General features: G+C 35.0%; 3 protein-coding genes across 4 annotated transcripts in view; 1 reads left to right on the forward strand and 2 right to left on the reverse strand.

The window, feature by feature from the left end:
• LOC132698366 (angiopoietin-2) overlaps window positions 1-14463 on the forward strand; it is a 177158-nt gene that overhangs the window by 26355 nt on the left and 136340 nt on the right. The gene's annotated exons all lie outside the window — the stretch shown is intronic.
• On the reverse strand, window positions 333-10769 carry LOC132698197 (uncharacterized). The gene is made up of 5 exons (XM_060664138.1): window positions 10385-10769; window positions 4959-5268; window positions 4339-4903; window positions 1210-1491; window positions 333-554 (listed from the first exon to the last, which is right to left on the reverse strand). The coding sequence occupies exons 1-5, from the start codon at window positions 10710-10712 to the stop codon at window positions 435-437; spliced, it is 1605 nt and encodes a 534-aa protein (XP_060520121.1). The 5' UTR covers window positions 10713-10769; the 3' UTR covers window positions 333-434.
• Window positions 11609-14449, reverse strand: LOC132698372 (uncharacterized). Its single transcript, XM_060664390.1, has 4 exons — window positions 13964-14449; window positions 13757-13910; window positions 12434-12686; window positions 11609-11902 (listed from the first exon to the last, which is right to left on the reverse strand). Exons 1-4 carry the CDS (start codon window positions 14138-14140, stop codon window positions 11803-11805), a joined length of 684 nt encoding a protein of 227 aa, XP_060520373.1. The 5' UTR covers window positions 14141-14449; the 3' UTR covers window positions 11609-11802.

The raw sequence follows: 14463 nt of genomic DNA on the forward strand, positions 1-14463 counted from the left end.
ACCCCATAAAATTGACACACCCCAGGCTGCTGATATTTCCCCGAAAATTTAACGAATTTTTTAAGAAAATATTTCTAACAAAATGCATTACCAGCATAAGTAAGGTCTCTAGTAGTTATAGCAAAAATGTGAAGTAAAAAATTGGTTCTTTTTTTCAGTATTATATGAAATACCAATGTTTTCATTTTATTTTTAAAATTTGACTTTATAGTTAACCGCAAAAAAGATTCACTCTTCCGTCCAAAGAAATGTTTTAAAATCTTTCTGCAATGTAATTCATTCGATCTGCTTCTCAAACTCAATAAAACAACTCTGTAACAAGTAGATGTTATATTGTTTCAGCGTCACAGACGATAGTCAGTGGGCACCTTTAGGTAATCCGAGGGCCCTAAGCGGCGAATGTGACGTTAGCCGGCTGATGCAACCTCAATACTTTATTTCTTCTTCTTGCCGCCCTTGCCTTTTCGGCCGGTCTCGCCTTTTTTGGCGGGGGTGGTCATGCCGCCTCGGGTATTATTCCTAACTTCGTTCTCAGATTCATATTGCGTCTCGACCTGAAACATGTCGCCTTCGTAAAATGACTGGATTAAAAACATGTATCCCAGAGGCTCGAGAAGAGCCCTACGCGAATTTCAATACGATACGTTTGAATTTTGACCTATCTGAGAAGTTTTTGGCATTTCGAATTTGGTCACCGAATTTTGCTGTTATGCTTTTATATTTGTGCTTTAAAAAGTTTTTGTTTCAAGATATTAATTAAACAGCACTTTCCATAGAGAAGCGAACGCTTTGATAACATCGCGCGGAATATACTGCAAGATTTGACATTTCCAGGCACAGAACGTGTTTGACTGAACCAAATCATGGAAAATCCGTTCCGTCAGATCGAGTAGGATTCATTAATATTTGTTTACGTTGGCTGCTGGTCGTGTCTCCTTTGAATAGAATATCTTTGGGCTAGATGAAAACGTTAGACTGAGATATACTCTGTCTCAAAGTAGATTCTTTTGATTTTTGCCAGCATTTATCGTAGTCAATAAATTCCGGATCTGTAGGCAATAAAACAAATAACATTAGAAAGGACATATCTTTCCCTCGCCACTGGGTTATCAATAAATTGTTTATCCAATAACAATGGGTAATAATATCGTCAAAGGTTGCCTATCGTCAAAACGTAACACGATATACTTTGAGATATAATATACATACTGATTTTTTTTGAGGTATTGGCTTGAGCGGCGGCGCTTTCGGAGTTTGCAGTTCCAGTTCTAAATTCTGCTTCCGATCCGCACCCTCTGACTTTTTGCCTATTCTCAACACGAACATTTCCTTGTTCGGGTCCGAAAATTCAGTAAACTGCGCCCCGTCCGCGGTGGTGTAAACCGGTGGATTGACCACCACACCGTTATCACCCCCAGCGCCTTCGCCCTGCTGCCCAACCTTGATAGAAAAAGGTCGGTCCGGCGGTGCACCAGGCCGTATGTCGAAGGCCTATTTCCAAGTTGCAAAATTAAATAACACAAGGTAGCAACTTTTATAAGAAATACGTTTTTAAAAATTTTAAAATAAACGTGAGTTCAGTCGTTTTAACTATTTGTGTTATTTTGGCTGTAACTGCGTGTGCTCCAATTGTACTAAATTGTACTTCTCTCTACATCCTAAAAATGTTAGAATAATGTTGAGAGGAAAACTGTCAATTCAAATTTTGAATAGTTCTTTTTTTTATATTTTTTGTACATTACTTGCTTGATGATTGCGTTTGTTAGAATCAACTCTCAAGAGAAGCACTAGGGGATGTCCCGAGGTGAATTAAAAGTGTTTCTCCCTCCCAAATTTGAATTGAAAAAGTGACATGGCGTGGGGGAAAACATTCTGTTATCCCTACTCCAGATTTCCCACCTATGGGTATACGCCACTCAGTACTGTTGTTACCTCAGTATTTTGTTAGTTTATCTGAAGAAAGTTTTTGCTCAAATAGTGTTTTTTTTTCTTTTGTTTTTTTTTTTTAATTTATATAATCAGAATCCTAGAATAACCGTTTCAAAATAATCCTGATAAATTTTTAATATAATCAGTCAGTTTTATTTTGTTGTTTAGTTCAGGTACATTTTTTTGAGAATCTAAGTTGAAATTTTGCTGATCGTGACATAGTTGGTTGTAAGTAAATCGCTCGCAGTGCGTTTGAAGTAGAAGCGTTATATGACGAAGTTGTTATTTTGGACGACCAAGAGAGTGAGACCGAGACCGAATCGGTTTTTGAAGAGCAACATAATGAACATGAAAGCGAAGAAGAGCAGGTAGAAGCTGTTGATTATGAATCATTAAGCAATGAGGTCCAAGAAAGGCAAGAGAAACGTGGCTGTCCAAACTACTTACGCGGGAAAAATTGCTACCAATGGTCTCTCAACATACCTGAAGCCGGAGTGACATATACTGCAACTCCGATACTACAAGCAAGTGAAGTAACGAGTTTATTAAAAACATGGAGTATGTTTCTAAATACACTATAATTGCTCTCATTTCGTGGCAGATGCCGATTTAGAATGTAGTTGCCTGCTAAACCAGATAAATCTTAAATCATTCCACATCATACTATTTATTCAATGGAGCAGTAACTGATAAAGATCCTAATGAAACACTGGCATTTTATTATGTCAGAAAATTGTCAGAACCAATTTCCAATACAGGTAGGAATATAACATGTGATGGTGGTTCATATCTATTCCAGTATGTAAAGGATGTATGTATGTTAGGACAATTAATAAAAATAAACGGAAAAATCCAAAGAAATTCTTTCATCGTTTAATCCTAAAGGCAAAAAGAATGTATTATTATTGTCTTCTCATCATCGTAGTGCTCAAATCAATTCTGTAACTGGAATGTCGGAAATTTTAATGTTTTACAATAAGACAAAAGGAGGCACTGACAGTTTCGATAAAAATTGTCATTATTTTTTGCGACTGCTAGAAAAAACCCTGAGATGGCCAATGTGCCAATGGGAAATTTTAATGCAATGCTAAACCAAGCTAATATAAATTCTTTCGTTATTTATAATTTAATAAGTAGTAATGAAAAGATATCTCGTATTTTATATTTTTGATTTATCTTTATCTCTCATTAAGCGATTATTGATAAGAAGATTTCAACTACCTACTTTACAAACGACATTACGCACACAAATAGAAGCTCTCTTAGATCATAAAGATTTATCTGAAACTGAAGACCCTAAAGATTTAATAGCTAAAAATAAACTAGAAAAATATAAACATGTTATAATTGTTTAAAATGTGATCATCCAATGAGTAAAGAACATATAGCTAAAATTGGATGAAATGTTCTTAATATTTTGTAGCATTAATATACATTTATAATGCAAGTTTTGTAATGTAGTTTAAGAGTTTCATGTCGTTAATTAGGCATTATCATTTAAAAATGCTGAACTTTAACTAAATAAATACGTTTTTGTAATTAAAGCTAAATGACGTAATAGGTATGTATAAGTACATTCAATTCCCTTCTAAATGCCTTTGGAGAAAAAAGTTTTTATCTGTTAATTTCGTCTAAATATGATAAATATGATATTATGAAAAAAATACTTTATTTAAAGTTTTTTTTGTTGACTTTTTCTATAATATTAAGAATACTATTTAAAAGAAAAACATTCTATGGGTAGATTATTTTTCTACACTGTCTGAGGTTTAAATTAAAAAAAAAATCCTCAATCGGATAATTCATTCGACAGATATTATTAATCAAACACATGCTGGTATAGCGTACCCATGAGCTGAATAAATAAATTTAAAAAAAGTTTTGCGGCGCAGTTTTGGGCACTAATATATTTAGTTAATAATGAAAAGTGAAGAATATTCCTAAAGTTATTGTTATAATGGTTATCAGAAGACAAAATGTTGTAGACCCTTTTTGAAAACATGTATTAAATTGTTTTCCAATGAAATTATTTTTAATGAATAGGTTGATGAGTATTGTATAGGATCATGTATGGGAATACATAAGTTGCGTCAGAGTATTATTCCTCTATTCGAAGATGTACTAAAACACGGAGTATGCGCAATTTTTGGGAGACCTTGTTATGAATAATCAGTATTATATAGATGAAGGCAGATTGTTAACAAAAACTACTTTGAGTACGAATTTGTAATAAAAAATATGGTCTAAAGTTGCCATTATTGTCGGCAAGATCTGGGAACGCGGCATTTCCGAAATTTCAGAAATATGGAGTATCACCAATTATACCCGTACAATTTGGCACAGTGCCCTAAGTTGTTTAGCCTTGACGTTGTGAACCGTAATTTTACATATGTATATTCAATTTGCTACCTGTGGTTTAGCGAGAGGCCGCCCTTCCTCATCGGGATGCACTTGCTCGATCTTGCTTTTGTCTTTGTGTAGTCTTATGGTCAACGAATTACCGCCCATCGATGCCCCGATTTCCTGGTAATTGCCGTCTAAAGGACATTGTGTCCGCTCTAAACATGGCGGTCTCTGCACATATTCGCATTCGTTGCAGGGAACCCCTGCCGCGGGTGTTCTTTGAGGTGCCAGAAAATCGGCCGGAACTAGGGCGGTTCCGCACTCGTTGCAAGGAGTACCTCTTTGAGGGTATTCTTGGGGCATTAGGCAAGGTGGATTCGGTATACTTCCGCATTCCGGACAGGGAGTGATCCCCGCCCTTGGACTTTCTAAGCCCCAACCGGATGGCGGTTGGTTTGGTAAACCCGCAGGATGACTATAAGGTAGATGGTATGGCAATGGCGCAGATGCGGGTGGGTCGCTTCCAATTTTATTATCGTATTGAGGACAGGACACCAGTGGACATTCGGTATTACTTCTCAGATTTGGAACGTCGTGCTGACATGGGACTGTGGGACAATTAAAATTACACCTGAAGGAAAGTTAAAGCAATTGCGTCGCATAAATCATGTAATTGACTAATTTACTGTCGCTGTTGCCCAACTCCCTCCTTCGATTTGCCTTTCCCGGCTTTCTTGTATCGGTACAGTGATTTGCCCTCCTTGTCCTTGAACAGGACCGTTTTATCGTCCAAATTCATCTGGAACTGGGTCACAATCAGTTTTCCGAAACACGACATCCTGATGTACACGCCAATTTTTCCGATCGTTTTTCCCTCCGCGTTGCTAATGTCGAACGAATCTTTCAGTGTTTTCGCGGTGGGAGTACTGCCGTCTGACATTTCTACGCTATTAATCAGCTCGTTGAATAGATCGCATATGGATATTATCGAACCACCTGGAAATGATAAAATGTCCGCCTGGTTTCAGAAAATATAAATGAATATATACAATAATAAATAATAAATAATATAAACTTGCGTGCATATGAATCGGTCCATTGTGAACTTTTTTTAACTTAAATTTCTTTTTTTTTTAGAAACTACTGACAAAAAATATGTTATTTTAAATGTGCTTTGATGCGAGTTTAAATTGATTAAAATTTATTTCTGCTTTTTAGGTTTAGCATAGTAAAATAACTGCACGAGGCAAATTAACTTTTTACCAAAAACAAATAGGGTTATTGACAATTAGCAACACAACACTTATTTTGGGTATGGGCTCCTCTTGCCCTAACAACATCTCTTACTCAATTAGGCATAGGTGTAATCAAGTTCGCTGTTGTTTCTTGCGGAATATTAAGCCACTCGTCCTCTACTGCAATAATAAGCTCTGGGATCGAAGTTGGGATACGAAGTCTAGCTCGAATTCTCCGTTTTAGCTCACCCAATAAATTTTCGAACGGATTGGGGTCGGGACTGCATGCTGGGCACTCCATAATTCGAAAATCGACTTCTGTAATGTAATCTTGCACGATCCTTGCGATGTGCGGAATAGCAATGTTATGCATAAAAATGAATTCTTCTGGAATGTAATCGACATATGGTACCACGTGATCTGATAAAGTATTCTCCATGTAAAGTCTGTTCATAGATATAGGAAAGTGACTAACTGATACGAATTAAGGAAAGACCTGGACAAGCTGTAAGAGTGAAATATGGCCGAAGAGGTCCGTACTTTGCTTAGAATTCAATTATTTGGAGTTCTGTTAGGAAAGATACTAAACAATATTTATTTATGTATTTATTTATGTTTAAATTTAAAATAAAGTTACAAATTATTTTTATTACCTACTTAAATTACTTAAAATTACTCACATAATATATCGGTATCACTATCGCTATCATCGCTTGTTCTATTTATTATTTGTTCTATATTATTTGCAATATGGATATACGATTGTTCTGCTTTTTCTATATGTTTAACAGAATTTGCCCAACTTTGTAGAGGGATGTTAAAAACTTCGGTTTCCATAAGTTTCAGGACACTGGAGTTAACACGGGGAAAAACATTGTTACGACGAATGGCAAATTTCAGTTGGTGCCAAACATTTTCCGGGGTATCATAAGTGTCGAACCAGGTTTCATTTAAGTAAATAATTAGCCTTTGTTGTTCTCCATAAGGTAATTCTGCTACATTTAACACCGGTTTCATCTTTTTCAAGCCTCCTAATTAAGATATCTAATGTAGGCACGCTTTGTTCCTCGTATAACTGGTAAATTTTACGTCGTATTATATCTTGGTCACTTTCATCTACACTCGAGAAAATGTCAGCATCGCTTGTTTTTTTCCTCGCTGGAATGGAATTTTCCATACAGTTGATGTTGGAATTTTCGTCAATGTGGCCGTTTCTTCTAAAGATGCTTGCTTGCTGGCACTACGTTCAATGAGAGTCAAATAAACATTGTTTATAACTTCCTTAGTCTCAATAGAATAATGTTTTCTACATTTGGGCGGGAGCATCTCCTGAGATGCACTAGACTTTTGCATATTTTGCATAATTCGCACGCGATTCAACACACGCTGTATTACACACGAAATAAGAATGATTACTAATAAACTAAACTAAGTAGTATACCAAACCAAAGAATATGAAACACAGGTAGGTATAAAATTATTTTGTATTACGGACCACAATTTTACCTGAATTTAAATTCCGAAATTTTAGGTAATAATCTTGTTGCATTGTATGTTAATGACCACCCTTGGATAATCTCATTCAAAAGCAATTGGTCACTTTTTTATATCTATAAACAGACCATACCTAGAACCTGTTAAACCCCCTGCCCCTTGACGCCCCTACGGATGAAGACAGGGTCGGTTCGTGCGTCCACAGAAATTGCACCCCATATGATACAGGAACCACCTCCATAAGGACTGCGCTCTCCTGGTCTTCGGTTCATCTTTTTTCGTCGGTCATTACCAAAAATGCATATTCTGGTCTCATCGGATAACAGAACAGAACCCCATTGGTCCAATGTCCAATTCAGATGATCCCGTGCAAAACGTAACCTTGCTTGTCGATGAGCTGGAGTAGGTTTCGGACCAATTGCAGTCGTTTTTGGGATCAGCTTATTTTCCTTCAGTCTTCTTCTCACTGTCCACTGACTAATAGCAACTCTTCGAATTTCATGGAACTGTTGTTGTTGCACCGCATTAAGGTGACGATTTCTTATTATTGTTGACACATACTTTTTGAACTGCTGCACGTGTCATGTCTAGTTGTCCAGGAATAGCTCACTGGCTAAGTCCACTTTCGATTAAAGCTATAACTTGAGCGGCTTTTTGCGGAGTAGTATATATCAAGCTAACACAATTAAACTCTATCCAAATAGTTAAAAACGAATAATGTGAAAATTCCAGTTGCAAAGGCGATTAATTTAAGTCTATAGCAAGTTTGTCACTATCACTACAACTACTACATGAACACGTTTCATTTGTCTAACTGGAGCTACGCATATAAAAGATCAGCACTCTTGACAAATGTAAACTCATACTAAAGCATATTAAATTGTCATATGAATACTTTCTAGAAAAAATATACTAAAGTCAAAAATTTACAGTGTTCCGAATTCTATGCACGCAAGTTTATATTATATAAATAATACAATAGTTTATTAACTATATAACTGTTAAATATTACAATCAGATGATGAGATCGGTGGCTTTAAAGACAATAATCAAATATCAATCACATAATCATTTAAGGAATTCCTTTCCACAATTAGCCCTTTCCCGTTTAATGTATATTTTATGTATATACTTATTTCGAATGAATCTCCTTCCTGCTCAATATATTTTTCGAATTTAGGCGAACATTTATGTGATAATTGAAATCTCAACTCTGTCGGCCCTGTTAATATTATATCTGAGTCCGGCTCTGGTTTAGCATAAAGTAAGGGTCGCAGACGACGTGACAATTCTTTCTGTTACTTTTCTAATTGTTTATTATTGTGATGTAGATTGCAATACTGGTGTTGTTTGTGTTTTGTGTTGTGTTCTGGTATATTTAGCCTTTGCTTATATTATGGTTAAACCATGCGTGTGATGCATAAATGTCGGTTTGAGCGGAAACGGCGGCAACTTTTGAATTTTAAATGGCACATTCTGTATTTTTTCCAGTTTTGGATTTAGCAAATTATTTTTTAGTTTTTAATTCTGAAAATTGATTTTAAACGGTTATGAACTCAACAAATACCATTTACCAAGCCGACAGGTATAATGGGAAAAATTCTAAATGAAACTTTTCCTAACTTGTCTTATGGCAAATAGCATTTATTGTAACGAAAAAAACCTTTTTTTTCGGGAAAATCTAGTTTTTTCAAATAGCGCCTTAGTGGCAATAAGCACATTATAAAACCGGTATTTTTTTTTGCAATATTTTGAAACCAAAATTTGGAAAAACCGAAAAAAATGAACTTACAGGAAGGAAAAAAGCCAGATCAATAAATGTATTTTCATAAAAATCAAATGTTACATAGGTAGATTTGCTTCTGTGAATCGGCGCTATTAGGAATTCTGGTAGTTTACGCATTTTTACCCTATTAATGGTTTTGTGGTGTTATTGATTTATATTATCATGGGAAACACTCAATTTGGAAATGGAAAAAGAGTTCATATTCTCCCGATTTGCGGAAAATGCAACTATCCAAGCTCGTGCAGTTGAAAGAAAAACATCAATTTTTTTTCATTAACGGAAGGCCTTCTATGATCAACTTTCAAATTAGGACGATTAAAATTTTGAGATTTTATTACAGTAAACAAGTATGTATGCTTTTAGGATACACGAAATGTAGTGAAAACTCTCAACATGAGCATTGCGTTTATATGTAAACACTTTTTATCTCTTCCTCAGTTTTCTATAAAATATTTCAAAATTTTTAAAAATAGCAATAGCGCTCACATCAGCGATAATCCAAATGAATAATGTGAGAAAACCAATAACTTTTGTAATAAATGATGAGCAAAAGCAAAGCTGACACAAAAAAAAACAAAACTGATTTAGGTTTTCATAATTTTGGCTTCAAAATGTTTCATAAAACCTCCCAATTAAAAAAAATTGTTCCTAGCATGATGTCTTTTGAAAAAACTAGGTTATCCTAAAAAGTTCATTACATTAAGTGCAATTTTTCATTGGGCAAGTAAGGAAAAGTTTCATTTCGAATTTTTCCCATTACACCTGTTTGGAAGAAATGCTCGTATTCTGCATAAAATAATTTCCTAAATGTGTGCCATTTAACATTCAAAATTTACCGCGGAAACTGGAAGTACGTCCATTAACTAACCAAAACTTGCGTCACCAGGTATACTAATTACGCGGAAGCTTACATCGGCGTATTATTTGTTCACGTACACCAAAATAAATCGGATCTGGAGGCGTTTAAATATTTAACCTTGCTTTTGGCCAATGTTTTCTCTGCGTTACTTTTGTATTTACTGTATTGATACTTAAGAGTTATTTTTTAGAACTTTAAGGGGATTTTACCTTTTCATTTTATTAATTGTATTAATTGTAATAATTTTAATTTAATTCCTTCTAAGTTCGAGGGTTTATAGAGTAAGTAGCACTTGAATAATAGAAAACTACAAGCGCCTCATCTGTTTTTAAGAATAATAGGGACGTTTAACCGCACTTCCAAAATTACAAAATTGTTGAACCTGATGGGTCGTTTACGCGTGGTTCGTGATTTGCTACAATTCACAATTTCACAAGCCAAGGATCCACGACTTATTTACGATATTTCTGTACTTGTTGCTCAAATATTTACATATGAGTTGCTCGTGTGGGCCAAGACGTGTATACATTTATAGTTCGAATAAGAACTAGCGAAAATCATGGATAGTTTGTATGGTTCAGTTCGATAGAGACTGACCTTAGACGAAGTTGGATGAACCTTGCAAACTAGACACCGAAAACTGTAAGCCATAACAAATCAGACCAGATATGTAACCGTCTCTATATTAGGTCATGAACTGGCATAAAAATGTTAAGCGCATTTTCGCATGAAACCTACCAATATCGATTCTTTCCGGTAGCCACCCAGGTTTCATCTTCTTCATAATACAGACGAACACATCGAACTGCTCGATTGCGTTATTGGCTTGCTCGGGAGACAGGGAAAACAGGCAAGATTTACCGCTTTTGACAGAATCGGTTCCGTTTCGTATTCTCCTTTTGGGGACAAAGTCCGCCTCGCAAACGTCCAAAGGTGCATTGTCCAGAAACTGGAAGGACACGCAAGTTTCCCCTGCCGGTGCGTCGCATTCACACTTCGGATCCAATGTTACAGTGTCGACTAGGAATTCCAATAAGAACAAGTTCTCCGTGGTGATATTATCCATTTTCCTTGTTAGGTGGATCGGGAACGGGGAATTTGGAAAGGAAAATGTCAGTTTAACTTTGACAGTACTGTGGTTGGTGTCAGGCGATATACTGACACTCGATAATAGAGCGTAAAGTATCAGATTTTCATAGTTTGTAACTCGAAAAACGAGAAATTTCCGAATTTAATGGAAGCTTGCTTGCATTGTTGTTTTCCAATTAGCAAAAATGCATTTTTATGATGATTACGAGCCTGGTTGAAGTGGACCGTCCATGTCTAAGACCCTTTTCAACGCCCGATTTGGTGTACTAGTTTCAGAGATTTTTAAAATATTCTTTTTTGGAGTCTTTATATAGGTGGAATTATTCAATAATAATCCTTGCGCGTTGCTTAAAAAATGTGTTCAAAAATAATTTGTTATTTGTTATTAATTACAATCCATTTTTGAAACCTCTTCGACAAAACCAAAATTTGTTTTGAAGCTGAAGCTTTTTTATAATCAGGGGTTTTCATCAATTTTCGTAGAAAACGTTTACTCTTTTTGAGGGAGGTAAAATATATTGTTTCTCATTGGACTTACTTTGGTCATTGTTAAATTGGGCCTATCTAAATGCTCTATAAAATATGTATTTTTAAAGAATCTCTTATAATAGCCGAAACAGGTATATAGGTACGGGACTTTTGCCCCAACAAAAGCAACTCTTCTTACACATTAGTTTTATTAAATATTGAACACACATATTGATATACTAATCAATAGATAGAAGTAATAGATAATTATGACCTCTATTTGGTTCACCAGATATTATTTGAAATATATCAGGTTTATTTGTAAACACATTTAATAGTTTCTCAGACACAGTATTATCTCTGTTCAATCCCACGATTTTAATTTTTTTAAAAGTTCGTATTTCTTAGTCTTATTTTTCTCTTCGATTCTTGCTTATTACAGCTTAGTTTAATAATGATTAACTGAGAGTTGTGCCTGTTTGTTAAGTAATTCTAGTACAAGGCCCTTGTATACAACCATACAATCGGTCAAACACAGTAAAGTTACGCATTTTATTTTATTTATTTTTATCTTTGGCGGCAAAATTTCGATTATATTTTTAAATTTCCGTCAATTTTTTCGGAGTAAACTTTACATCTGGCGGCGGATAATGCCGATAATAAAAATTGCAGGCCTCCGTCTTAAATGGTTGTCCAACCCTGCGAACATACTCTACATTACTCCAGTAATTAAGGTGATTCACGGTAGATGGTAGGTTAGGCGTTCTGAAAATTTGCTGGATTATATTAGCGACGCTCTGTATATTATTGCATTTTTCGCTTCGCCATTTTGTTTACTTATATTTTGTTCCGATAAAGAGTTTTTTACTCGTAAATAGCTGAAATGTTGGGGGTAGTTTATCAAGAGCACATGTTATTATTATATGCAGAGATTTATGTGAAAGCGGAAAGTTCATTTTTTAAGTGAAACACTATTTCGCCTTGATTCGACTGCACCAGATAAGGAGAGGCTCTAGGCTCCTAGGCTTGAAGACAGAAGCTATGTTAGTTTTTACGAATTCACGTGTTCCATTTGAAATATCAGTGATGCTGCTACTTTTTCAAAGTAAGGGAACGTCGAGTGGCTGAAAATATTGTGTAAACCAACAAAATTTCAGATCAATCCTACTTTTCTTTTCCCATAAACCTGTCACCCGTCATGAATCACTGTTACATTATGGAACTGAATACATTAGCATGTGATGTTTCCTCCTACATGGATCATCGATTACGATAGCGGTTAAATTAGGTTCTTCGGTCCATCTGTCAATGGTTGATTTAGCTACTTGGGCGTTGTCGTAAGTTTCTGAGATAATTGCCCGCGGAACACAAGCACTTTTTCCAAATTCCTTCGCTTCTTTTTCACATTTACGGTGTAATTTTTGCAGGCGATTTTCTTCCAACCATTCCAATTCATATTTGAAGGAACGGTTGAAGACTTTTTCTAGAAAGCACGCGCGAAATAACATTGCTCTGGTCACCCCCTACCCTCCGTATCTTTTCTAGTAGCGTTACTTTTTGTGTAGAATTCAGTTCCCCTCTCAGAAAAAGTATATGGGGTCAGGTCAAAAATGTATCGAACCCTTCAAACTACATTTATAACATCATTTTACAATTTTTCCTCTGACTTCGTGATAGTTTGACTGTGGCATTGCTTCCGCGGTATATTTAAATAATATATTCAGAAAAATTGAGTTAGGTGTGTGCGGAAATGTGTGCGCACACGCGGAGGATCATTCCATCCTGAACAACATAGTCACCGTATTTTCGGTAGGAAAAACTTACTTTTAATTTACTTTTCCTCCATTTTCTTTAATTAAATTTTTAGTTACATTTAGTACGTCACTTGAGGTGAATGTCAAATTCAAGTCAAGGTATTGTTCCCGGTTTTCCATTTTATAAAAATACTTTTTATATGGATATTTTTGTTGCACTGAAGTGGCTTTTACTTGATGAAAATCCATTTAAAATAGTTAAATAAGAACAAACGTTGTTCAGATTTTCACATAAATATATTTAAATGACAGCTGTTTCGGCAACACCGTGCCTTTATCAAATGCGAACATCAAACGGTACCGATGTTTATAAATTGAAAACAGGTAGTAATTACTTAATGTGAGGTATTACATTGGGATTTAACAAGGGGATCCATTCAAATCCAGTTGGTCATTAAGTAATACATTCGAATCTCTCATCTTATTAATCTCTATAGCTTCTAGTAAATTTAATTTTCTACTTTTTGAAACAGTGTGTAAAATATCAAAATTGTCGTCAAAATTGTGTTTTTTTAAATTTAAATTTAGAAAAACACAATTTTGACGACAATTTCGATATTTTACACACTGTTTCAAAAAGTAGCACGGTGTTGCCGAAACAGCTGTCATTTAACTATATTTATGTGAAAATCTGAACGTTTGTTATTATTTCATTATTTTAAGGATTAGAAATTTTTCTATTTATATGCGAATTGTTATCTGTTCATTTCCCCTGGAAATATAATATTTTATCCCTTACGTTTATAGTTATTATGCCCGTGTCGATCAACTTTTGAAGAAAACTTCTGGAAAATGTTGTGAATACACAAATCGGTTTTGCCAGGTTCGTCTACCCAAAAAGCCTTTGCATCGTCGATCCACTTATTAATGATTCTTGGATTTACTGCTGTAGGCTGCTTGAACAAAAATATAAATAAGCATGAAAATAGCGCTATTATTTGACTACCTCTAACTTGTCGGGAACTTCTCCTTCTGTGTAATGAACAGGTGAGCAAAATACACCGACGGTGTTCTGTGTAACCCTAGGTTGAGCATCTGGAGTGAACTGGGAAGAATCTTTTTGAGCTTGAGGTACTTCTTTAAGAATGTAGTCTTTTGGTGGATATTTCGGGACCTCGAACATTTTAACGCCCAGTCACTTGTCAAATTTTGACTCGACGAAGAATTGAAACATACTGCCAGTAAATGAAATTTTTATTACAAAATTTAGATATCATTCTAAGAATGACTCAACAATGTACAATAAATTTTGGTGTAAATTTTACATATATTATTGCATCTATCACACTATACAAAACATATTTGATAGTAAAAATAAAGACCATATCTCAAGGAATGTGGGGAAGCAATACCATTTACATATTTTCTAAAAATATTTAACACGTTTGGTACAAAATACTTATAGAATCGGTAAAATAATACCCATAATATTGTATTAAATTATGG

This window comes from Cylas formicarius, unplaced genomic scaffold, assembly GCF_029955315.1.
Source record: "Cylas formicarius isolate icCylForm1 unplaced genomic scaffold, icCylForm1.1 PGA_scaffold_2__14_contigs__length_35257938, whole genome shotgun sequence".
Classification (NCBI taxonomy): domain Eukaryota; kingdom Metazoa; phylum Arthropoda; class Insecta; order Coleoptera; family Brentidae; genus Cylas; species Cylas formicarius.